Raw genomic sequence first — 24906 nt, 5'->3', positions numbered from 1 at the left:
TTTGAAGCCAATGACAAAACTGCAATTAAATAGGCTAAAGTCATTATTACATCTATTTTAAATTTCTTGGTGTCACTGTGTTAGTTGGAAGGGGAACTCGGCTAAAAGAACTGATTGATAAGTGATCCCTTAAATCTTTTTTCAGTAGATTTGTTTAATGATATTTCCTCATGTTTAGCAGGCTAACGTGTGATATAATGTAGCATTCCAGTTAGTCTGTGGAGGTGGAGGGGAAAGACAGCGGGAGGTTGACGTTTTGGGACATTGCTCGCGAACGCCCTCGCCAAATGACATCAGTTGGAAATCAGCCAGCTGGCGAACACTGGCACGGTTACAGAAAATGTGTGTCATCCGAAATCTGGTGTACATAAACCTTTCACCCCTGAGGGCCAAAACTGAAAGTGGGCTGCAGGCTCGGAGCAGTTGCGTTGTCGTTACATCGCTAAATACGACTAGGATGTCAAAATCCTTTACTTAAACAATGTTGGAGCTTCTGTGAACACTGATCAGCTGTAACATTACAACCACTAGCAGATGAAACACTCTCATCCCATTGGTACCTGTCAGTGGCGTTGGGGGGTGAACCAGCATAACAGTGATTTACAATGTCATTTTTATAGAATATTTATATATTATGTACATCTGTTGGACCATATTGATCCTCATGTTGAGCCATTTTTTGCCCGTGGGCCCCACGTAGAGCAACCCTGCTCTAAATGAAATGAAATTACGACTAATTTCATTGAAATGCCTGAAAGGATAAAATGAAGAGATGTCATTTTCTATTTTTCATTCTGCAATGCCAACACTCAGGAGCAGAGGGGGGTGGGGGGCACTCTACTTTATTAATACTTCACTAAAGATATTACAGACAGGGATCTCTACTGGTGGCTGGAGACATCCAACTGAAGCTGTAGTTCTTCAGTAATGCAAGAACTCAACCTGTTTGACTCTTCTTCTTCTTCACCCTCTTTTCTTCCTCTTTATTACTCTTTATAAGCACTACTTCCTCATTGTCTTCCTCATCAGCGTCTTCTTCTGTTTTTTCTTGTCTTCCTCTCTCTTTCTTGATTTTGGTGTCTTCATCTTTTAATTTCTTGCCTCTGCTCTTTAGTTTCCCATCTTTCAGCTTCATGAGTTTTTTGTCAGGCAGCGGTTTGTTTCTGAGGCCTCGTGAGGCTGCTGCTCCTCTCTTAGACTTCCGTCCTTTCACAGGTGCGTCATCGTCCTCTTCCTCCTCATCGTCTTCGTCATCAAGATCAGGCAGCCACCAAAACAGTACTTCCCATAGAGATGTCTCAGGCTGCGCAACATTAGATTTGATTTAGGATCAGAAGGATGAAATAAATAGTCAAACCCTAAATGTATCATAGTTTTTACCTGCAGTGTATGTCTGTGACGTAATGAGCCTGAACGTCTCATTGTCAGCCCGGCGTCTTCCTCCTGGGACGTCCCGTGACCTCGCAATGCTTCTGTTATTTAAGACACTATTTAGTCATAACAGATACGTTACCTACAGTCTTAGTCGTGCCCGCTTGTGTACTCGCCGTGAAGTCGGTGAAAGCCGGAGGTAAGCACCAGGATGGTGATGGCCACTAACAAACAGCGGTTGAGGGTGACGTTCTCCCACGGGGTCTCGATCTGGGTCAGATTCTGAATGGACAGGGCTTTATGCAAGGTAGCTGAAGAGGGACGGGAGAGACGGACCTGTTAGAAAACTCGTGCTGGTGAAGCGGACGAGACCGTGGAGCAGGACGGGAGTGACTCACTGGTCCTGGGAGAGCTGGGCTCCCTGGGTAAAATCTTAGGTCCTGTTTTTGGTTGTTGTGGAGCTGCAAGTGTTTCCTGCAACAGGGAAAAAAAAAAAAAAAAAATCAAGTAAAGCAGAAGGATCTCAGCAATGTGACCAAGTGAAAAGGTGCACGTACTCCAACCTCTTTGGTTTTCCTGGTAGAGTACATTTCTGGAGCTGACGGACAGAAACAAGTGTTAGAACCAATCAGAAACAAAACCCCAACATATTCACATCAAATACGTGAATATACGTAAAATAAACGTTTCAAGTGTTTCAATAAGTTTTTAATAGGTTCTTAGCATGAGGCACACTGACGTCTCCTTTTCAACTTTGAATGGCAGTGATGTTCATTGGTCGATGTCCTCACATCACGTCACGTATGCAGTACTCAGCCTTGGTCAGTATAACAACGGGCCTGATGTTTCACTTTGGTGATCATAACGGATCTGTCCTCCTAATTTCAGAGCAGACACTTTTGTTACGTGTCTTTGCAGGGTAAAGAGGTGCGATCATTAACATTAATGATGACCTTGTTCCGTTTAGGCATTTCATTTTATTGATTACACCTGTGCTGACCCTGCTACGTGTCAAGATTGCTGCTAAACTTGCCTATTGACACCTATTTCGATAGATTTATTAGCTAATGTTCGTTATATTCTAACACAGTTAACCACAATGGATTAAACTTAAAAAGAAATCTTTGTCATACTCATTTATCCATGCACTAAGACCTATTCTTTTTCTGTTGTCCAGCAATCAAACTGCTTCTGTTTTAAGTCTGTAAGCTAGCAGCTCTTTAATTCTTTTTTCAAGGTAAATGCTAATGTTGGTGCTAATGCCCTCTGCCATCACAGTGCTAACGTGCTAATGTGGAGCTGTAAGACCGTTCAACCGCATGCTGTTAGCATGCTAACATTGTGCTTAGTGGAACAACAACAATAAATATTTGGCCATTAAGTAAAATGGAAACATTTTAAATCCATGTGGTGGAAATGAAGGGATCAAACGAAAACGACTCTTCCTCCTCAAGCGAGCGTAAATGCATTTCCACACCAAAATTGGTCCTTCTTAGACGCTTGAGGTCAAAGACCACCTTAAAAAAAATCACTGGACCTCATCTGGCAGCCAATAGTTGTTTTTCTGGCAGTCATGTACTTGAGATATTGATGAATTGATCGGGAATGCTTGTACAAAATAAGAATTCAAATGAAATATTTCACTCTGGAGGACGACCGACATGCTGGTCTTCCTCGCTCATAAAAATACACACACCTTTAAGGGATTTGAACTCACTACACCCCGCTGACAGCCTAATGACCTGTCCACCAACTACCGTCCTCCAGCACGACTGAGGTGCATTATCACTGTGTTGTATTTGACCATGGATCATGTTTCGCTGGCTCCTCGGGCTGCTGCTCTAAGTATTTATAGTGCAGTGCAGTATCTTTACACAATGGATTAAGGCTTTTATGTGCAGGCATTACAGATTCTGTGGGTTTGTGTGTGTGTGTGTGTGTGTGTGTGTGTGTGTCGCCACCTGGTCTGCGGATCTGTCGAACAGGCTTGTGTGGAGGAGGATCTGCACTCGGTGGCCCAAATTCCTCTTCAAATGTCTCATAGCTTTCTTCCATCCCTTCTCTGAGAGTGCAGAAAGTGAAACTGAATTTGAAAAAAAGCGCATCTTGAAAAATGACTGAGATTATCACACGATGATGCTCAAGGCTTGAAAGGGTCTGTATCAAGAATCTGGGTCTTTTTAGAAGGGCTTTTTGTCGGCTGCTACCTTCCTAATACAATGTCATTGAAAGTGTAGCCTGCACAGTATCTCCTCATTTGGTGCCAAGCAGAAATCTATTTGTTCATGATCTGTTCTGTGTTCACATGCTGAAAGTGCTGCTAGTAGAAGGTCAATGTCTTCTGTTTATGAATAAAATGGAAGCAGTTCCATGACCTTCACATTTACGGATGAAAGCTGCGAGGCCCTAATGTCTTACATGGCATTTCTAAACGGACATTGAGCTGATAATGTCTTTGCACCACTATAAATAGAAGAAGAAATCCCACAGCAGATAATTATAATTTAACAAAAATAAAAGCTTTGATGTTATCATTACGCACCCAGTCAGGCTCCCCAATCATGAGGCCTAAACTGTGAAACAAAAACCTACCTGCTTCGACATTTGGGGTCCCCCGTGCAGCAGTGTGGGGACCTTTGTCACTGAGCTGTTGTTCCTGTGCGGAGATGATGGCGGAGTCACGCTCTGAACTGTCTGACAGCCAAGCACAGGTGCTGGAGAATGAAAAAACAAAAAGCACCAGTCAGAGGAACAAGCTTGACATTACCACGTGTTGCACAGCTGTCAAATCCCAAGACAGGACTGGCAGGGGTGAAAGAGGCCGCAGGTTGCAAAAAGATTTGGTTCTCTGGGTTCTTTAAAGTCTCATTTCCCATCATAAGAGTTTTTACGGATATCCAGAACTAAAGCCAAACAGTAACGGTGGAAAAAGCTTCACACAGTTGTTGATGTGAAAATTTTGAATCACGCTTTTTCATAATTCACCAGCAGAGGGCGCCACTACACTTAAATAGTGGAGCTTTTTTACTGTAGACCTGCAGCCTGCTGTCTGTCACACACACTGATCATCAGGCACAGCACCAGAGGGGGACGTTTAATTTTTATGTGCCGATCAGCAGCACCAGCCTGTATATCAAGCACTCATACGGCGGTCAAATATTCTGAATACATTATAGATGAATACGATATGTAGAGATGCTGTAGTACATCTGTAATATTTCTCTAGCGCTGACCACGGACTTGGTATGTTTATATGTGTGTTGATGTTGCCAAGCTCCGAGGCAAATTCCTGATATGGAGGTTGCAAACAAGAAGCTGTGAACAGATGTAAAGATGATGGGTTACATCAGAGGGAGCTGGTTGCAAGCCACCTTTATGTGGGAGGGGAGATGAAGTGTTGGTAAACAGACTTGTGGCGATTTTGATGACTCATACCTTTGCTGGGACTCTGCCTGATTCCAGCTGAATCACACACTACTGCACAACCCATCAGTAATCACTTTGAATTGGACATAAGCTCAGTAACCTTTAGCCGTGGGTAGTCTGGCTGAGAGAAGTCTAGGTCTGCAAACCCAGAGCAGCTGCTCTGACATCAAACCCTGATAGAACTTCTGGTTTTTTTAGGACACAGATAGAAAGGCAGATGAGTACTTCAGAAACTGCTGCCACAAGCACATCCCCAAAAACTAATGAACAACTCAACAGCAAACTGGAACCTGACTTCTTGCAGGAAACCCAACTGGAAGCGTGATAAAGTGAACAAAGACATTTCTACTTCTATATTTTTAAAGTTTTCACATTCCTTTTTCTACATTAATTTCCTGGAGATGAAACCCAACGCTTAACTGCAACCCTCACCTTAAATGCTAACCTACACATTTTTGTTTTACAAATTTAGAAAACAGCTTTGGTCCTAAATAACTGGCCTCTGTGTCTCTAAAAGTGGCTTAAATAATATGCCCTCTCCCCCTTAGACAGGCCCTGGAGTCTGCTGCAACCCATTTACACGACCACATACCTCCCAGGCCTCCACACATATTAATCACTGTGTTATTTGTAGACATCATCTATCTATGCACTGCTTTGCATTCCTCCTTAAATGCCAAGAAACTGGGTGAGGAAGCAGGAGACCATGTCTGGGTTGAACCCAGAACCACCTTACTGAGAGGAAACAGTTCAGACACCACTGTGCCACCCTCAGGAAGTATTCAAGAACTTCATAAAATCAGGAAGTATTTGGTTGCTAACTAAGAAAGCTAATTCTCTCATGGGACAGATGTGTGGTCTCACCCTCTTTGCCAGACAATGTTTGGAAATCTGTTCTTCTTGCAATATTGCTGGAAAGATTTATTGGTACTCCATGACGACAGCGCGGCCGAAGACGCAGCAGTGCGCATGTCTGGTGAAACCAATGTATCACCAGACAATATATGTACCACGTATCATTGGAAGTCATCCAAACTTTCAGACATTGCACGTATCATACCGCCTCATGGTGGCCTCAGAGGAAAAGTCGAAGCATCATCCATTCAGTGAGCTCCCTTGTCTGGGTAATAACTTTTTTCTGCTATCTAATTTACACAGCTTAATTTTGAGGGTCTACGCTGTATAAATGTAAACTTTGACCCGCTGGTGGCGCTGGAGGAAAAGTCAGAGGTTCCTCGCACAGTCTGCAGGGGCTGAATGAATTTCTGTCATGATGTTTGATGTCAGCGTGCTTGTTTTAGCTGTGACGAGCGACTAACTGCACCATCTGCACGATGCGTCATGTGCCCATCTTTCCTGATGTGCACAAGTGGCATCATGTGTTCATTTTGTGTAATTTTTGCTTGTAATGAGCTCATCTTGCAGACGTGATTGATCAAATGCACCCACCCCTCCCACCCTCCTCTCTATGTCAGTGTTTGTTAGTCACAAGGATGCGGTCTCATTTAGAGCGAATCATCCGTCTGAACAGTCCTCTCAATTACTACTGATTGAACAATTTGATTCAGATGCATTCATTCTTCCAAATCAAGTCCTCCAATGTCAAACTGAACCTGCAAATTGGCACAGCTTCTCCTTAAAGTCAATAGCGGCTTCTCTCCTCTCAGCTCATCCAGGACAAAAACAGATTCGGGCTAATTCCTTAAAGAATGTTTCAAGGACAGCGCACATGCCCCCCCCCCCACACACACACCCCAACCACGAAAACATTGTGCCCAATAAAGCGAGCTAACATTGCTTGCGGATATCACTGCTCCAAATTCAGGCTCTAGAGGGATCCTGGTGTGGTGGAGCTCGTCTCCTTCTGTCCTCATATAACGGCGTCTCTGTTCAGAGAACAGACCGAAGGTCCGGTGCCCTGTGAGACCTTCTGTAGCCTCCCTCTCCGAGGAGCATGGCGGAGCGTGAAACATCATTAACTTCTTTCTGCAACCCACAAGCTCGGATGACTTAGTGAACTTGAATTAATATCCAGTTAAATTACTGTCTTTTGGTTTGCACTCATTGTGAAAGAAGAGTCGATGTGTTTTCTTGAGGACTCCACAAAAGTTGATTCCTTCCACTCAGCTGCTCTGATTTAATCGACTCTCCGCAGAAGTTCTCAAATTCTACCTGTCAAAGCCCAGCGGTGTCATGCAGATGCTGGATGCATTTACTGGCACACATTTTTTTGCATTAAAAGCAAGCAGCATTGCAGTGTCAGAGGACCTTGATACTTTATTTAACAGCAACTTTCTGAGAAGCTAAAATCTATATCACAGTCTCCAATAACAGAGGATTCAGTTGTCATGGAGATGGTTCAGGCTCAGAGGCTGTTATTATAAGACTCGAAAGACTTCTCGTCCATGTTGCCTAAAGAGTGAAGCATTTATTTCTTGAGCATAAAAACAATACTTTTATAGAAAAATGCCAACGCTTTTGGGGAAAAAAAAGAAGAAGCTAACGAGCGAACTCGGATTTCTAATAAGAACATCACACAAAGGGAAAAATCTGTCTACATTCAGACCTAAAAGATTCAAAACAAGATCAAAAAAGACTAGTGAGAACAGAACGGCACCGTGGTTGTTGCCCGACATGAAGAAGAATGGATTGAAGATAAGTGCAGGCCCCGGAGATGAACTGTTCACGGATGCTACTGGAACTGAATGGTGGATGAATCAATAGTGGTAGGAATGGAAATGAGCCTGAGCCAGAAAGCAATTCATCATATCTAGATCCTCCTCTTGTGTCAAAGCCTTCTCCCAAAAATCTTGGGGTTTTTTTTGTGTGTGTGTGGTTTTTTTTTTCATGTTCTATCTTGAGGGGTTTAGCTTCTTATTTATCAACCCTCTCTGGAGCTGCATCAGCACCTCTCCCCTAATTTATTCTCGCACAGAACAGGTTGTAGCTGGAACACAGCTGAGTTAATTGCACTGTTTCTGCATCATAAACTGGATGAAACAAGTGTTTAGCATAAATGCCTCGTGTATGTGTGTATGTGTTGTATTATATCTATTTTATTCTTCTTCCCTTCCCTTATCCATGCCTAGGGACTCGGGATGTGAATTGGTATTCTTGCTAACGCTATATTTTACGCTGATGTTCATGAATGCAGCGGTTCTCATCCTGGGGGTTGGGATCCTCATGGGAGTCACTGAAGAATTTCTGGAGGTCGCCAAATGACTGTGCGTAAAAAAGACGAAACAAAAAAGAACCCCAATTTTTTTTTTTTATATTCTACTAGAGATACAATGTGTCTTGTAGGGATGCGCCCAGATCTGAATATGAATCTGGATGAGCACAGATAATGATGATAGAATGTATATATTTTTTTATATTATATCCAGCAATCTGTGTAAATCAAGATGTTCTATACGCTGAATTCCTCACACAATTTATTAATCAAAAGAAACTTGTAGAGTTTTGATGTCATGGAAAAAAAACAACTACATGTAAGAGAAAAAAAAGTTAGCTCAAGAACTAGTTTTCATTTATGCGAAACAATGTTTTTACTTCTAAAAGTAAAATGAGGCTGTCAGGTCAAAATGTGCCTGCACTTGAAAACTATAAAAACTAGTATAAAGTACTAAAAGCTATGAATTATGAAACACTAGGAAACATTTCTTAAGGCCTAAGGCTAAACTAATATATTTCTATCGGTATAGTTCAGTAACCGTGGGAATGTATTTCCCTCCATTATTGATCTTTTAAGCCTCTAGTACACATGTTTGTGAGCACATGTCCAGTACACTGTGTTGTTGCAGTTATTTCTTTAAAAGAAATGAAGCCAAAAGAGGATTTATTATTCTGTCTGTGGGCAAAATGAAAACAGTGATGCTGCGAGTGGGTGCTAGCGGGAGTCACGAACACCAGCCGGGTTATTTAAGGGGTCACAATTCAAAATGTTAAGAGACGTGATATTAATGTTCTACGCCTCTTTCAAATAAACAAATTGAAGTAAAAATATTTGTGTCTCTGTCAGTTTAATTCATCCATCTATTAACCGGAGTACCAGGACAGAACCCATGCAGTCACAGGGAGAACATGCAGACTCCACATAGAAAGAGCCCATGCTGGAGCAGGGATTCGAACCCAGAACCTTCTTGCTGTGAGGCGACAGTGCTAACCACTGCACCGCCGTGCCGCCCAGTTTAGTTCAATTCTAGCCAACTTGAGCTCCCTCCATATTTATTCCACATATATTAAACCAACTTTTTCATCATTTATTATTGTCATGGAAAAAAGAAATGAACCTGGCAAGTCGGTCGGCTTGAACCGGAAACGCTGGTTCACCGGCAGCCTCTCAGGACGACCTGCCTGCCTTCCAGCTTCAGATCTCTGCCTGTATGTTAAACATCCTCCTTCCCAGATGTGCTGACAGTGTAAAACCTGCAAGTAAAGAGGAATGACACTGGACCCAGAAGGATTCTGTCATATGTCTCAGTGCTGCTCGCCTTTCACTTTGAATCTCAAACCAAAGCCTTCATGTCCTCTTGGAGCCACAGAGAGACTTGAGTGTTTTGCTGCCACGCTCCATCACTTCAGGCAGCTCGCTGAGCCTTTGATCTTTGCGAGACCACCACATGAAACTGACCGCATCATGAGTGCGATTCCTGCCGGGTTCATGAGTGAGAGCACTGCTGTAATCCTGACTGTGCCTTCAGGCAGCCAAATGTGTAAATGTCCAAACAATGTGATAAACTGTCTCTCATTACCCCGTCACGAGGAGGGGGAAACAGAGGTGGAACATCCAGAGAGTTACGCCTCTCAGAGCCCAGCTGGAACGAGACGCCGACCCAGAGGAAGGCTGGAACACGCTGCTGGATGATATGTGACACTGGCGCAGGGGATGGAACGATTAGAGAATAAAAGCTTAGGAGAAAGATTTGCATCATAGGCAGGCTTTGCATTTCCTCCCATTGATCTTTTCCCAAATATCTTGAAGCCTCGTTTCATCATAATGAGATGAGCACAAGAGAGATTGATGGAAGAGCAGAGAATTGAGAAGTGAAGAAGAGTGTAAGCGGCCACGGATACTGAATTTGTTACATGAAATCTAATTGGTGGTGTTTGAAACTTTAGAAGAACGTTACTTGTGTTTATTTCTCTGCTGCAATAGCTTGTTTGTGACACTGGTACGTGGTGCTTTAGCCTGATAGTCAACATTTTCTGTGCAGATTCACATTTTGAGAGCAGTTTAACCTTTGCTCCTTTATTTTAGTTTCCCTCTGGAGATTTGGTTTTATTCTATCGCGAAAGGAAGCTCTTCTCTGGTACAGTCAAACACCTGAGAGCTGCACGACGTTTTCCTCCCCTCTCCCCCTCTCTTACGTTCTCATTGTGTCCAGGCCACTTTATTGATGCGGTAATTTGCCCTGAGACTGTAGCGCGGTCCTCTGGGCGCTATGTGTATTAATTATCATCTATTCATCTGAGGCTGTCGAGGCCTTTCACTGTGCTCCAGAGCCGTAGTTCCAGGCCAATGCTTCACAGCTTCTGTCAAAGCCCTAATGCTCCGACCGGGGGTTGTGCGCCTGTGGGAGATGAATAATGTGAAGCTTCATGCACAGAAGAAGAGTGTGATTTATTGCTGCGGCTCAGTGATGACCACGTTGTTGACTTCTGGAGGATACACAAAAACGGGGAGTCTGAAAACACCAAAATTCGTGGTTTCATCTCATGTTGGGTGGATTTTCAGATGATTTTCTTCCGTACGAGTGTTTTACCTCTCATGCACAGTGATGCATGTTCGTTTTAACATTTAATCAATAACTCATTTTCTGTCTTAAACTCATTATGAATCAGTGAAACTGCAAATCAATTTCAAAGAAAGCTCTCATTTGTTTAAAGTGTCAATAAGTGATGGAGGGGAGGAAAAACAAAATCGAAACGTCTATTCTAGTCTCTTCTCGTGTAAGATTTATTTTGTTGCAAATTTGATAAAATAACCCGAACAAGCAAAAGTCTCCGTTTCTCGATGCGTCTGTGTGTCTTACTGGAGAAGCAGGAGCTGAAAGTGGATCCTTCACCGCTTCAACACAGGAACACACATTTTAAAGTGAAAATTGAAACAGCAAACACTGTTGCGTCTCTCGGGAGGCTTGTTGAGTTACTGTCATACATTTTTTTTTTTTTTTTTTTTTTTTTTTAAGGAAACTCTATCAGAAAGAGTGACATCACAGGATCATCGGAGTATCGAGCCATCGGGTTCACGCACCCTCAACGCTGTACATTAACACTGACGGTTTGGCACGGACTCTTGTCAGCTTTACCTCCATATGTTCTACGCTTGTGTGAGTAAACGGTTTACCCTCAAACACGCGTACGTTAAATCAAGAGGGAATTCTAAAAATGAGCAGCTTTCCTTTCATGTACAGCAGTTTGTCATTTTTGGTCTCGTGAAGTCGCACTGCACTCAGGTATCTAAAAGTTGGCTGAATTCTGGAGCATTATTAAAGATGATAAAGTTCTAAAGGAACAAGGAGATAAAGGTTTAATTCCCAGTTGGTCGATTAAAAAAAAAAACAACCAAAAACAACTTTTGACAGCTTCAGTAAAAATTCCATCCCGCAGTGATAAATGGCCAAGTTCGTACCAGGCGCCTGAAACTGAGCGATTTGAAAATGTCCTGGTTTCCCGAAAATACTGTTAAACTTTATCCAGAGTTACGTAATGTTTGGTCAGATTTGGAGGTGTGAAAAATTCCCCACACATTATATGAAGTAAAGATGAAAATGTAGTTATGAAGGACATCTTGTTACTTCATTTCAACTGCTTCTCGTAGATGTGGCTGTCGAGGAGGAGAAGCTGCTGTTGCAAGCTCCCCCTGACGAGTCATCACACCTGCTACAGCCTCCTTTGATATCTCCATCATGATGTATCTTTCAGAAACCTGACGCCTGATTTAAAAACCAAATCACAACCATTTTTTTTCTTTTCTTCCAAGAGATATTTTACCCTTGGAGCCCCTCAATGCCTCTCTCTCTCTCTCTCTCTCTCTCTCTCTCTCTCTCTCTCTCCCCCATATTTGTGTGTGAGCAGCCTTTCAGCCGGCCCCTGGTTGTCAACTGATTGAAGATAATTACAGCTATTTGACTGCAGCTTTCACAGCCAGTCCTTTCTGGAGGCACTTACAGAGGGAGAACATGCCAAGCTGAGGTCCTTAACTGCCTCTGTGGATAACTACAGACACAATGGTAGAGTGAATATAAATCACATATCTGACCGGTGCTGCTATAGGGTCCTCACACTATTCTCTGCTGGAAGATCAATCAATCTCTTTTTCTTTTGTATGTATATATATATATATATATATATAGAGAGAGAGAGAGAGAGAGAGAGAGAGAGAGAGAGAGAGACTGTATATATCAAACTGACAGCATTTCTTTTACCCAAAGCGCTACTAGCCTCTACAAAATCAGTCCTTTTCTGGCCCAAACATGTAAAAAAAGTAATTTGAAGGAGTTTATCTGGAGAGTTAAAGTATCTTACAATTAATTTGGCAGCGGGCTCAGTGGAAACTCTCTCTGCCGAGCTCTCTCAGAGACCAGCTTGCTCTCTCTCACATTATGAGCCTAATCCTGATTTGAAGGAATGTAATTGTTCTCGAGCTGTCGTACATTAGCTACATGCCTCTCAGCTCAGTGCTATATCCAGAACAGTGGGAATGAGTCAGAGTCTTTATGATGACAGCTCTTCCCATCTTTCTCTGTCTCCCTCTCTTTTCTCCCCATGCCTGCCTGACACTTTTTTTCCTCCTCCTCTTTCTTTTACCTCTTGTTTCCTGCACCCCCAACCCCCACGTGCTTACATAAGCCACGTTGTGTGCAGCGACAGCGGACGACGCATCGCAGCCCTCACTCAGAAGGAACCCCCTTCTGTCTGCCTCCTTGTTTCGTTGGGAGCCATGACAGCTGCGCACTTGACCGCAGGCAAGTGGATAGTAGCAGGACAGATCAAAGCAGAAAAGGATGGCACCCATTCTGGATCTCTCTGCCTTGTGTACTCATGAGTCCTACTTGCCTCACAGGATACATCACTTCCAAATAGGCCCAAAAGTCTGAGGCGAGGGCTTGTTTATGTATTCATTGAGTGTATCCAGTGAATGATTTATTAGACTGTCAGACTTCGTCCCCAGCATGATGCAGGGTTGACAAAGCAGGAAGCTAAAGGAGAGGGAGAGCAGTAAAGGACCGTCTGACAAGTTGAAATTGAAGTTTATGATATTTAGAAAACCAGAAAAAAAATGCTGTGAATACAAGCAGTCTTACTTTGGTGAAAAATCAAAAATATGAACTGTGTGAAATCGCACTGAATGAAAAGAAGTTAGTTAAGTGAGTAAACTTGATTTATACGGTGCTTCTCACAGAGGTCACAAAGTGTCTCATAGCTGACGGCAGATACGAAGCACTGAATCCATACTACATCCGACCCATTCCCGTCATGACAGAGTTGACTTACTCAGCCAACCTGATGAGGGAGAGTCGAGCGGTCCAAAGCCTGGGTTCAGCAGCCTCAAAAGCTAAACAACAACAAAAAAACAGTGTGTGGGACAAAAGATTGAGGCTATTTGACCCGAGGGTACAAATACCCTTTAAAGGGACACTTCTTTTTTTCTATCAGGACCCTGTTTTTCTGATTTATTTCCTATAACTGAGTGATGGAAGTAACTGTTTTTTAAGCACTCCTGTATGAAGCAAGACCAGAGCTGCCTGCAGCCTCTGAGCACACTATAATGTCATCCAATGGGGCAACTGGCTCCTGTCAATTCATGCCCACTAAAAGTGCATCCTTTTTTACATTGACAGGCTGGGATTGTTATTAAAATTGTCTGACAACGTAGCTGGAAGGAGAAGTGAATGTCTGCAGCGGGACTCTCTCTTCTTAGAGCAGCATTTTAATTTAGAAAGTTATTTCTCGTCCCTGAAACGGTCAACGCAGACCTGATGATGGAAAAGTGCAGCGGATCTGCAAGAATGTTCGCATCTATATGTAGCAAAACTCGCCACGACCTCAGCTCGCCCGTATCAACAGCTCAACCGGCAGGAGATTTTAGAGCGAGACTTCTCCCTGAGTGAGAGAGGACACGGACCATAACAAACATGGCGGGATCTGTGGCCTCGCCCCACAACTGAAGCGATTTCAAAAACGGTTCTTTCTATCACTCAGACAAAAAAGGTAGACATAAATGGATCCAGGTTGAAAAAAAACAGAAGTTCCCTTTCAATGCGTCTACGATCAATATTTTCTGATAAGACTAAAGATAAATAAGACTCGCACTAATAAGTGAGTTTTTAAGGTCTTCGAGCCTGCAGCTTTATAGTTTTCGTCTCACTCCTGTTTTCAGCTGCAGCGGTTCTCTGCCAATCTTCAAAAAGAAGCTGTCAGCAGAACTCTGCAGGTGTGCTTTGATCAGATTAGTTTGACAATGGGCCGCAACAATCATGTCACTGGATGTTGATGCACAAATTGCTCCAATGTGATTGGTGCAAGAGGGACATTTCTGAACAGCAACACTAACAAGAACTGAACACATGAAAGCACCAACTTTTCATTTAAAGTGAGAAGCTGACTGAAGATAAAACAGTCTTCTTTTGTCTTAGTCGTTAAGCTCATGCCGTTTTCACCCGTTTAATTCAGCTCCTTGGTCACCCTGTTCACCGATTCAACAATATGTAGCGAACAGATTACAAAGAGGAATTTTCCTTTTCATTCAATGTCAAAATCCAATCCTGTTTTTTTCCTGTAAAAAAAAATGTTGATATTTACTCACATAAGCATTTGCGTGTACATATGTCTGTCATATATATTTGCTAGCTAGCACATATTGTATGTCAGTGTCCTCCCCAGAACGGCTGCAGGCCCACCTTGATCAAAACCATTCATGTTGAGGAAAGTGGGACAACTCCAGATTAGGACGGCTGCTTCAGCAATCACATGGAGCATCAGATGGGTTCATCCGTCTCTCTCTCTCTCTCTCTCTCTCTCTCTCTCATCTATCAATACTGCTGTCCCTTCAGTTTATACAACCGGAGCCTCACCTAACGTTATGTTATGACACACCCTGGGTGCTCAGAGTGAAACGGACCCAGAATTTTAAAAGTCAACTTGGATTTGACCACTCAGTTTGATAGTTTAACTATTTGTCATTGCTAATGGGCCACCAGTGAGAAAAGCCGTACGTTGGTGAATCCTGACGAGGTTTTGCTGCCGGCTCAGTGTCAGGAGGAGAGTTCCTGCAGACGAGGACGGCTAATGTTGCCCTAGCAGGCCTCGTCCCTTGGACAGCACTCACAGTCCACACCCACAACGGCTTCATGTTAGGCTGCCTTTATCTAGATAAAAACAAACCCTCAGATTAAATTCTTGCTTTACAGATGCTTGAAGCCATAAACAGAAGTAGTACAAAACCATCAGCAGTATTCCTCTCATCTTTTTCCAAAAGATTCCCGTTCTGGAAGAGCGAATAAAATCCAATTATTCTGCAGCCATCTTAAGCAAGGAAATCTGAGTTTTACTTGAAGAATCTCAGTCTACTCAGGTGTTTCCAGGATGACGATTCCAACCAGCTTTCCAGCATTCTATTCAAATTCCTCCTCCTGTTGTTTCTCATCTTTCTATCCACTTCCATGTAACAATCCGTCTCACCACAGCAGCTACTCTCTAAAATGCTGTGGATTTAAAAGCATTACAAAGTACATCGTGTCTTTCCACCAGCCTGTATTATTCAGATGAAATATAACGTAGTTCCCATTCACTGGCTAACACGAGTAGAAAACGCTTTTGTGTGTGATAGGATTGTACCCAGCTTGTTTTCTTTTTGCTGTTTTATTATTGCGCTCCTTGTGTATTTATGGGCTGTGAAATGAGGCGTTTGGAGAAAAAGCAGCAGATAGAAGAACGACGGATGGAAAAATGGCAGTAAGTATACAGTTATTGAAGTGAACTGTGCTGCTGGTCTCCTTCAGGCTCACAATATTGTAGAAGGTTCACATGCGTGTGCGCACGCGCACACACACACACACACGTACGTGCGCACTGACAAATGGAGAAGCCTTGCTGTTTGTTTATCTCACCACTGCAGGCACTCTGATTTCACATGCAGGTTCACATATGTGATTGTTATTCCCGCTGAGTGTTTGCTGGCTCCTGATGATGATTTCCTATTGCCTGTTTGGTGACAGTTAATGCAGATTGTATATGAATTCACTCTCTGTGAAACACTGGACCCGGCAGTCATTTTTGAACCATACAGGCAAACGAGATGCTTTAAGACAAATTCTAATTCCCTGTTGTGTTGAGTATATTTTTTGCGCGTGTGAATGGTTGCAGAAATGAAAAGGATTCACTGTAGCCTGCGTTGATTCATCCCTCTGGGGCTATTTGCAGGATTGCAATCCTATCATGCTGTCAGAATGCATCTATAAATTGTAGTGATTATGTACTGTTGTTGTTTTTTTTCTTTTATACTTGTGCTCTGAGTTGTGCTTTTATTTTGGCGAACGTATTCAACACGCTGGACCACAGCAGAGCACTAAAAAATAGTCAATATTCAAAAATGAGGGAGCTGCCTGTAGAGCATGGTCTAGGGTGCGATAATGCAATTTCTACTTCATTATGTATCTTTATTTCTGTTTATGTGGACCTGCAGCTGGTGATAAGAGTGTAATCAATGTATGCCTTGTAATAATGGTCCATTTCAGCGGTGCGTAGGAGTCCCACTCCCACTCTTAAGATTACATTTATTTTCTCAGCACAGTTAGGGTGCGGTAATTAATGCAAACTAGGTACCATTTATCAAGGCTTCTCTTCTGCATGCGTGAAATGTCACAATGCTTGACTAAGCACTTGTTAATTTCTTAATACATCACAACACGAGTGGTGCCAACTGTGAGTGTAAACAGACGAAAGGAAGCTTTCTGCAGTGTTGGACTTCAACACAGAGGCATCGGTTCACTGTGCTCACACTGACACAGTGGTGTGTATCAGCTGGCTGCTCTGCTGCGGTGCAGGTCTCAGGTGTTGGCCGATCATGTATCTGCACACATCATCTATCCCCTTCAGTCTCTTCCTCCGCAGGGAGATTGTGCTCTCATCACTCTCACCTCTCCATCAGTGCCAGCAATTGGCTTATTATCAGATGTCCCGCACAGACGAAGAATGGGCCATGCATCACTGAGCACACATCGTTGTTTCCACATGCACTCACACACATGCATATAAACACACACACACAACCATAAACATAGAGACACCTAAAAGGAAACGCATTTTTGTCTGTACCAGTTGAGAGAGTCAGGTAGGGCAATAGCTCAGCACACACACACACTTGAATGGAAACACATTTTGTTCACTTAGGGCGCGTTTCCACTGGCTCACTTTGGCTTGGGTCGGTGCGTTTCCACTAGCACTGGGAACCATATCAGGGTGGGTGGACTCACCGGCTGAGAGTTCCCTGGCGTAATTTGTGTGCGACACAACAACAATGGAGGACATGGAGGCAGCGTGATGCCTGTTGCTCAGTCTGTGGTTTTTGCTCAAACTAAAAGTGAGGGACGACAGAGAGGCAAGGCCTCAAGTGGTGAAACAGGACACCCAAGAAAAGTATAAAAGTCTTTACCAAGCCATCGACCAGTATTCTGAGATGATACCAAGGAGACGACATTAGCGGGTAGGTTACCCAATCAGCGCCCGCTAGTGTTTACGTCATGTTTTAGTCCCTGCTCAGGTCACTTGGAACCCAGCGGAGCAGGGACCAAAATGGTAACAGTTAGCACCGTGTTGGGGTCAGTGGTAACAGAGCCAAACCGACCCGACCCCACCTGACCCCAGCTGAAGTGAGCCAGTGGAAACGCGCCCTTATAGTCAAGGAGACATGAACGTCTCTAAGATAATGTACACAGAGAGCACAGAAGGGTATTTGTCTAGTTGAACAATCCAAGTGTGACCTTGTGGATTCGGAGCCATATTTGAAATCTCTGCTGCTCGCTGTTTTATTACGTTATTATTCTTTCTCTCACAAGTCCAAACACATTAGGTATGAGACTTAAATCCTTGAATAAGTGCTATTAATGAACTACAAATCTCTGGTACCTCATAAATACATGCAGCTGGCTATTTAAAGTGTATTACAGCTAAAAAGCTGCATTACATCACATCAGCGAGGTCACAGAGGGCGTCAGCTGTTGGTACCTGTCTCTGTTTTTGGAAAGGTATGCCAGCCATTGGCTTACTGGCTCTAAACTTGGCAGGAGGCCCCACCTACCCAGCCTCCCACTTCAAAATCTTTATATAAAATCATTACTAAAAGGGAAATGATGGAAGCTCCTGTGCAGTGTGTCGGCCATGCTCTTCAATATACGCATCTCGCTCTGCAGTGATAAACTGCTGGAATAATCTGTGTGTTTCAGGCCTGATTTCACCTCAGCTTTAACTCACGGACGGAAACAGGAAAAGACTGAGGGGGAAAGTCTCCTTTGACTCCATGTCGGATTCCATGGGTCCAGAGATCAGCATTCTTCCACGTGTGTGTGCGTGCGTGTGTGTGTCTAAGTGTGTGTGAAAGGCAGAGAAAGAGCAAGAGCATGTATGTGGGTGTGTTGTTTCGCCTGTAGCAGAAGATGTATTTTTCAGACTGAGGTGAACAGAGGTAAGCACTGAAAGCCTTGACAGTCTCCCACCTTCCCTCTCCCTTATCCTCTTTGCACAATCCTTTCATTTTCCAGCCTCTTCGCCACCATGTCTCCAAATACAACCAATTTCATACTGTATTTCTGTCAAAGCCTCAATTTTCCCTTCACTTTCACCCCCTCACATGTCAATCCTCCTCTACAGCATGCTTTGTATATTCTCATTTAGACCTCCCTCTTTCAGTCCGGTTCATCTCTCTCTCTCTCTCTCTCTCTCTCTCTCTTTCTGCTTCTCCAATCAACACCTTCCTCTTTTTCAGGATCTTCTCTCCTCTCAGTCCCTGCTACGTTCTCTTGTTGCTCCTCTGCCTGACCTCTCCCAAAGTGGCTCAAAGTCTTCCCTCTCAAAACTCTGAAATGCCCCAAGTGCTTAAACAGCATGGAACTACTTTTCCAAAGGCTAGGGGAAATTGACATTTGGTGTCTTTTAAATGTGTGTGTGTGTGTGTGTGTGTGTGTGTGTGTGTGTGTGTGTGTGTGTGTGTGTGTGCGCCCGTGCGTTCGTGCGTCTCAAAGATTGTCAGGGGAGTTGAGAAGGCAGTAGGCTACAAGGACAGGAAGTGGGGCAGCAGCAAAGTCATTTAAAAGTCCAAAAGAAGACTTTAAAGAAAGGAAATAATACAAAAAAGGACATTCACGGAACTTTCCTAAAGGTGCAGAATGAAAGTATAAGTTTACCTGAACAAAAAAAAAAAAAAATCATAGTGGCAGTCATAGTCAAACCATTCACAACATTTACATTCTAGTGATTTGGCAGACAAGCGGTTCAGGATCTCTGAGCCAACAGCATAAACACGTTGATATCACATGTTATCTGCTTCATCCCTGACCGCTGGAGCTCAGGAGTTGCCAGGCGTTTGATCATCTGGAGAAATGGCTGAGAAATGTGAGGGTTCATTCAGTTATTCATCTCAAATCTGTCAGACCAACAAAGGAGCAAGCCGAGAGTCGGTGCTGGTTCAGCCTTTCTACGCTGGTCTAAGCTGAAAGACCAGAAGGTTCAGAAAAGCTTGCTGAGACGGCCGATTTTCAAGTGGACAGATAAGCTGATGTTGACAGAAGGGATCACAAAAAATTAACAACTTTAGCCTCTGACAGGTTCATCCTTTTACTGTAAACATGTGACAGCATAACCAAATATATTGTGACAAGATAGTCTGGATGAGTTGTCTGTTGTCAGTTGTGTCAACCAGTACAACAGATTAGCGCAGCAGGAGTGAGAGGCACCAGTGTGTAAATGTTGTCCTTGACATCTTTAATCAAAGAAAACGTTACAGAAATGAAATGTGCATATCCATATTGGATACGTCACACCATGGGACGCAGGAGATGTTAATACTGGGCAACAGCAGAGGTGTAATGGTACAGTTATGACAAGAATACTACTAGAAGTACCCTGGAGCAAGGTTCTCAGGGGTCAGTCTCAGTGGTGTTGCATTTATCAGCACTTGAAACTAAAGCTATGATAACTGTGTTAATACTGTTGTCAATTCACTTGAATTTTTAATCACAAATAGATGTCTTATGCTCCCAAAAGACATTTGTCCATCCTGCATCACTTCTTTGTGACTCCAGAGTGCTGAAGGCTCCAGCCACGTTCATTTACACAAGATAATGGTGACTGACGGCTAGCAACACCAAACTGTCCAAAAATGTCCAATGTTGTCCATGTTTTTTACTTCAGCGCTACGATGGATGATTGTGAGTATGAGCATGCTGGTTCAACTGAATGTGTCTATTCAAGCGCATGTCCGTTAGCTTCAGGCTAAATATATGCGGCTAGCTCTTTGTGCATTCTGGAGTCACAAAGAAGTGATGCAGGAGGGAAAAAGACATATTTGTAAACTAAAGACACCTATTTGTGAGTACTTCAAGGACAAAATACACTTTTTGGGTGAGGTATTAAGAAGGTCTCAACTGCTGCTACTGCGAGTGATAATTCTGAGGGGTCAAAAACTTCAAACCACCAAACTGCGCCATAGAATTTACTCTTTGTCTACCTCCTTTTCATTTGGTGATGACAACCTCTTCATGGAGAGGGTGATAAAAATGTTAGGAAAAAGATGACAATAGCATGGTTAGCATTTGGTTAGGTTTATGCTCAAAAAACATCTTTTTAAGGCTTAGGATTACGGTTTGTTAAGCAACAAATGAGCTCATTGAGGTTAAGGGTTATTTGCTCAACGATAACCACATGCTGACACCAGTGCAGTGGACAGGAATAATTACTACTGCTTCGAGAGGGACTTCAACAATGGAGCCCTCTGCTTCCTGTTTGCTACATTCAACCAGTTTTATTTCTTGACTTTAAAACCAAGTTTTTGCAAATTGAAATTCAAAGGTATTTCCCTTCACCTAAATAAGAATGTCAGGTCAGAAAACTTGTCTGTGTTTTCTCGAGGGCATATACAAACACATTCCACCATCACCATTTCCAGAAGGTTGTTTTTTTTGTTTTGTTTTTTTAAATACAACTTTAGCGGATATGTGTGGTTTTGAGTTGTGATAAGGGTGTTGAAGAAATAATTGCAATTCTCAAATCAGCTCGAGCTCGACTCCAGGTTACACTCTGCCTGCTAGCACCATGGAGCAGGTGGATGGGGGAAGATATAGACAAGGAAATTAATTAAAATGCTCCCTCTCTGCCCTATACATACAAAACCACTCAGTGCTCATGACCACGGGGTTCAGAGCCACAGAACTGGGAGGATGGCAGAGAATGAAATGTTACAGTATGGAAGAGATGAAAGGCAGAGAGAGGTAGCAAGCAGAGTGATGAAGGTTAAAGATTAATAACCGCCTAATCCTTTGCTAACAGTCGACTAGATGCAGTTCTATCCATCCACAGCCATCAGCATGTGTGCAACAGTGGCAGCAGAGAGCTGTGATTAGTGGAGCTGGATTGTTCATAGCAGGTGCTCATGAATTTTGATTACAAATAATACTGTGAGAAAAATGAGATTCAGTGATTCATAGCTTAGAGGCTGCACACCTGAAATGCATGCTACTAAATGTTAAGCATTCCCCTAATCATCCATTTTATACCGATGTTGCAGAAGAGCCAGAAGCCACAAGCCCTTTTCTACTGACGTACCATTTCTAATCCAGTGCTACATGCTGTTTTCAGTTGACGTACTGATAATTATTTAGCACCACATGCAATGTTCTGCTGACATACTAGTCCTGATCTAGCGCCACGTGCCGATTTCTACTGGCATACTAGTCCTGATCTAGCGCCACGTGCCGATTTCTACTGGCATACTACTCCTGATCTAGCGCCACGTGCCGATTTCTACTGGCATACTACTCCTGATCTAGCGCCACGTGCCGATTTCTACTGGCATACTACTCCTGATCTAGCGCCACATGCCGATTTCTACTGGCATACTACTCCTGGTCTAGCGCCACGTGCCAATTTCTACTGGCATACTACTCCTGGTCAAACCCCACATGCCATTTTTCTACTGTCATTCCACTCTAGATTCTACACCACATGCAATTTTTCTACCAACGTACCATTCCTGATTGTGTGACATATTTCTATGTTACTGTCCTGATCCAGCACCACATACTGTTTTCTTAATGACATACAGTACTACTTTTGATTCAGCACCACAGGCCACTTTCTACCGACAAACCATTCCAAGATCCAAAACCATATGATGTTTTCTATTTAAAATAAATAATAAAATGAAAAATATAAAATAAAGAACATCCCAAAACAGATGGCAGAACCAAAACAGGAAAGTGGTTGAGCAGTGAAACCAAGATTCTAAAATGCTTCTTAGTGGTGAAGCAAACTGCAGAGTAATTATTGTCTGCAGGTTTACTGCTATCAGGAACACCTTTCATCTTTTACTCATTTGTCGATAGTCATTCAGACATTATTACTGTTGTGTGGCAGTGGCAGGACACAAATGAAGAGAGCAGAGGGCAGGCTGGACAGGCTTCAACTTGTAATTAAGCAAAAAAAACCAAAAAAAAAACCCAGCGAAACTGAGAAAATTAAACACAAAAACTCAAAACCGAGGGAGAGAGTATTTAGAGACCGGAATGAGCTGCTAGCTTTTCCTGACATCATTCTCTATAAATGCTACAGATTCTCATCTGAGGGAATCCGTTTTTTATACAACCTGCTGGAGCCGTACGTAAGTAACTCCACAAAAAGAAGCCATGCACTCACAGTAGCACAAACTGTGTGGATATCATTGTGATTTTTTTTGCCACGGGAACCTACATGCATTCAGTTGATGCAGAAAATCTGAGCAAGAATATTGTTCACTGCGCTACTCGCAAACTTGTACTTGATCTCACTGAACTACTGAATATGTTTCGAGTGTTCCCCGGCCATTTGCCCACAATGACAATAAAAGAGGCCTTCTATAAAATCGCAGGTAACATACATTTATAGTTTACTACATTAATAATCAGTGTGACAAATACTTGCATGTGAAATATAATGTATAGATCTGATTCCTTCATAGGATTCTCTAGGGAGTTTAAGAGCTTTGGATGTGGGAGGCACAGAGAGTGCACTGAGTGGTAAAATAAATTAATAATCTTAAGAATTTACACGATGTGCAATTTTCTGCCAGCATTCTTCTCTCGCCTTATTTGCAGCAACTGTTGTTTGATGTTGTTCACAACCCTCCATTGTAGTCACTTGTTCTTCTCGACTGAAATAGGCAGCACGCAATCTATCCATTTCCAAAGAGTCAAATGACGCATTAAACGCCCCTTTTTATGGGGACGCGCACAGAGCCTGGATCAGAAAGCCTGAATTGACAAAGAAAATCATATCCACCTTCGTGATACCAGTTGTCTCTGATTGCGAGTTTAGGGTTTGTCAAGCCAGCTTATTGAAAGAAAGCTTGGCTATGTTGAACTTGCTTTATAGTACACCCCTCTGGTCTGTAACTGCTGAGGACGGATTAGCATACAAGACACAGGTGAAGCACTCAGGTTTGGAAACAGACATCGAGACAAAGTGACCAGCACACAAAGACCCAGGATGGGAGAGTTGATATAAAACAGGAAAAGACTGGGAGACAAACTGGCAAGATAACAACAGCTGAGGGGATGGGAGGGTCTGGCACAGACCGACACTGACAATCAAACTAAAATACACTCAACTCATGACACAACAAGAAATGAGGGCGAACACAAGGGCAGGGAAGGAACTGATAGGGTGAAAAATGCTGGGAGCAGGTCTGGAACTGATTATCATACAAGACCCAGGTTAAGCACTCAAAATAGGCAGGAAACAGACATACAGGAAGTTACAAACACACAGGAGGGAAGAGCTTACAAAATAAAACAGGAAATGAACAGAGTGAACTAAAACCCAAGAGAAACATACAGCAGAGACACACCGGTGAAGAACAGGAAACAGATGAACTACCAAACTAAACAGTCACTCATTATGAACTAAAAAGTCCAAAACCTGCAGTCCATGACCAAACTAGACAGGACCGTGACATGCAAATACAAGTAACTATGCCTGGAAATACGGTGATTGTTCAGAGGAAATAAAAAAGATGTATGTTCATCTTTCATGATTTTGTCCCATTCAATAATAAAAAAAAAAGATTTAAAAAACCTGTCAAGCTTCAACCATAATCAGACAACATTGGAGGTGAACCTTGCGTTACCTTGGAAGTCAATCACAAGAGCAACCAAAATCCCATCATTGGGTCTTTCCAATTGCACATAGGGACATGTAGGAGAACGCTTCATTTGTTAGGTAAAAGACCCTCCAGTTTGACATTATAGACACAATCCCGTTTTTATTTCATTTTATTTTTTTCCAACTCAGGTCTTTGTAAATGTTGAATTGTGTTGTTCAGCACAGTATTGAGTACAGCTATGATTGGATCATGCCTGACCTTCTTAAACAATTTCCTTGAGATAACCTGACTTGAATCAGGGATTTACAAACAAAGAAGGACTCAACTGAGTATTGGGGTTATAAAATAGCGGCCCAGCATGTAGCAATGTGCGCTTTTGTTATCTTTCACAATGTACATGGGATTCCTGGACATGGGTTTTGGATTAATGTTGCTGTAATGCTGTTGCTGCCTTTTCTGTGCAAAATAATATGCTCTCATTTATACGTTTGAATGAACCAAGAACCAAATTTCAAGTGGCAATTTCACAGCAGATGTGTACGTTTCTGTATGTGTGCGTCTGTGTGAGTGATTTCATTGAGTTTTTAATCAAGTCGTCACGCTCTCGGTTCCGATTAGGTACAGCAAGCAGGGCTCTCCAGTCGGCTGCCTCTCAACAATAACCCCCTCTAAAAAGCAAATGATGCTTTGATACTCACAGACTCAAGGAAAATCAACAACCCCTCCTCCTCTCTTTTTGCTCTGCTCCCTCGTTC

At 42.8% G+C, this 24906-nt stretch overlaps 1 protein-coding gene across 1 annotated transcript; it reads right to left on the bottom strand.

Moving 5' to 3' along the window:
* Positions 1 to 71: 71 nt before the first annotated feature.
* On the bottom strand, positions 72 to 24906 carry LOC147261447 (uncharacterized). Its single transcript, XM_086204936.1, has 8 exons — positions 24850 to 24906; positions 3964 to 4085; positions 3333 to 3454; positions 1929 to 1969; positions 1770 to 1845; positions 1548 to 1682; positions 1381 to 1472; positions 72 to 1303 (listed from the first exon to the last, which is right to left on the bottom strand). Exons 3-8 carry the CDS (start codon positions 3424 to 3426, stop codon positions 938 to 940), a joined length of 804 nt encoding a protein of 267 aa, XP_086061062.1. The 5' UTR covers positions 3427 to 3454; positions 3964 to 4085; positions 24850 to 24906; the 3' UTR covers positions 72 to 937.

Source organism: Aulostomus chinensis, chromosome 5 (assembly GCF_037954235.1).
Source record: "Aulostomus chinensis isolate RoL2024-O1b breed Wild chromosome 5, RoL_Achi_v1.0, whole genome shotgun sequence".
NCBI lineage: Eukaryota > Metazoa > Chordata > Actinopteri > Syngnathiformes > Aulostomidae > Aulostomus > Aulostomus chinensis.
The sequence above is the reverse complement of the archived record's forward strand: the minus strand, read 5'-3'. Positions and strand labels throughout refer to the sequence as shown.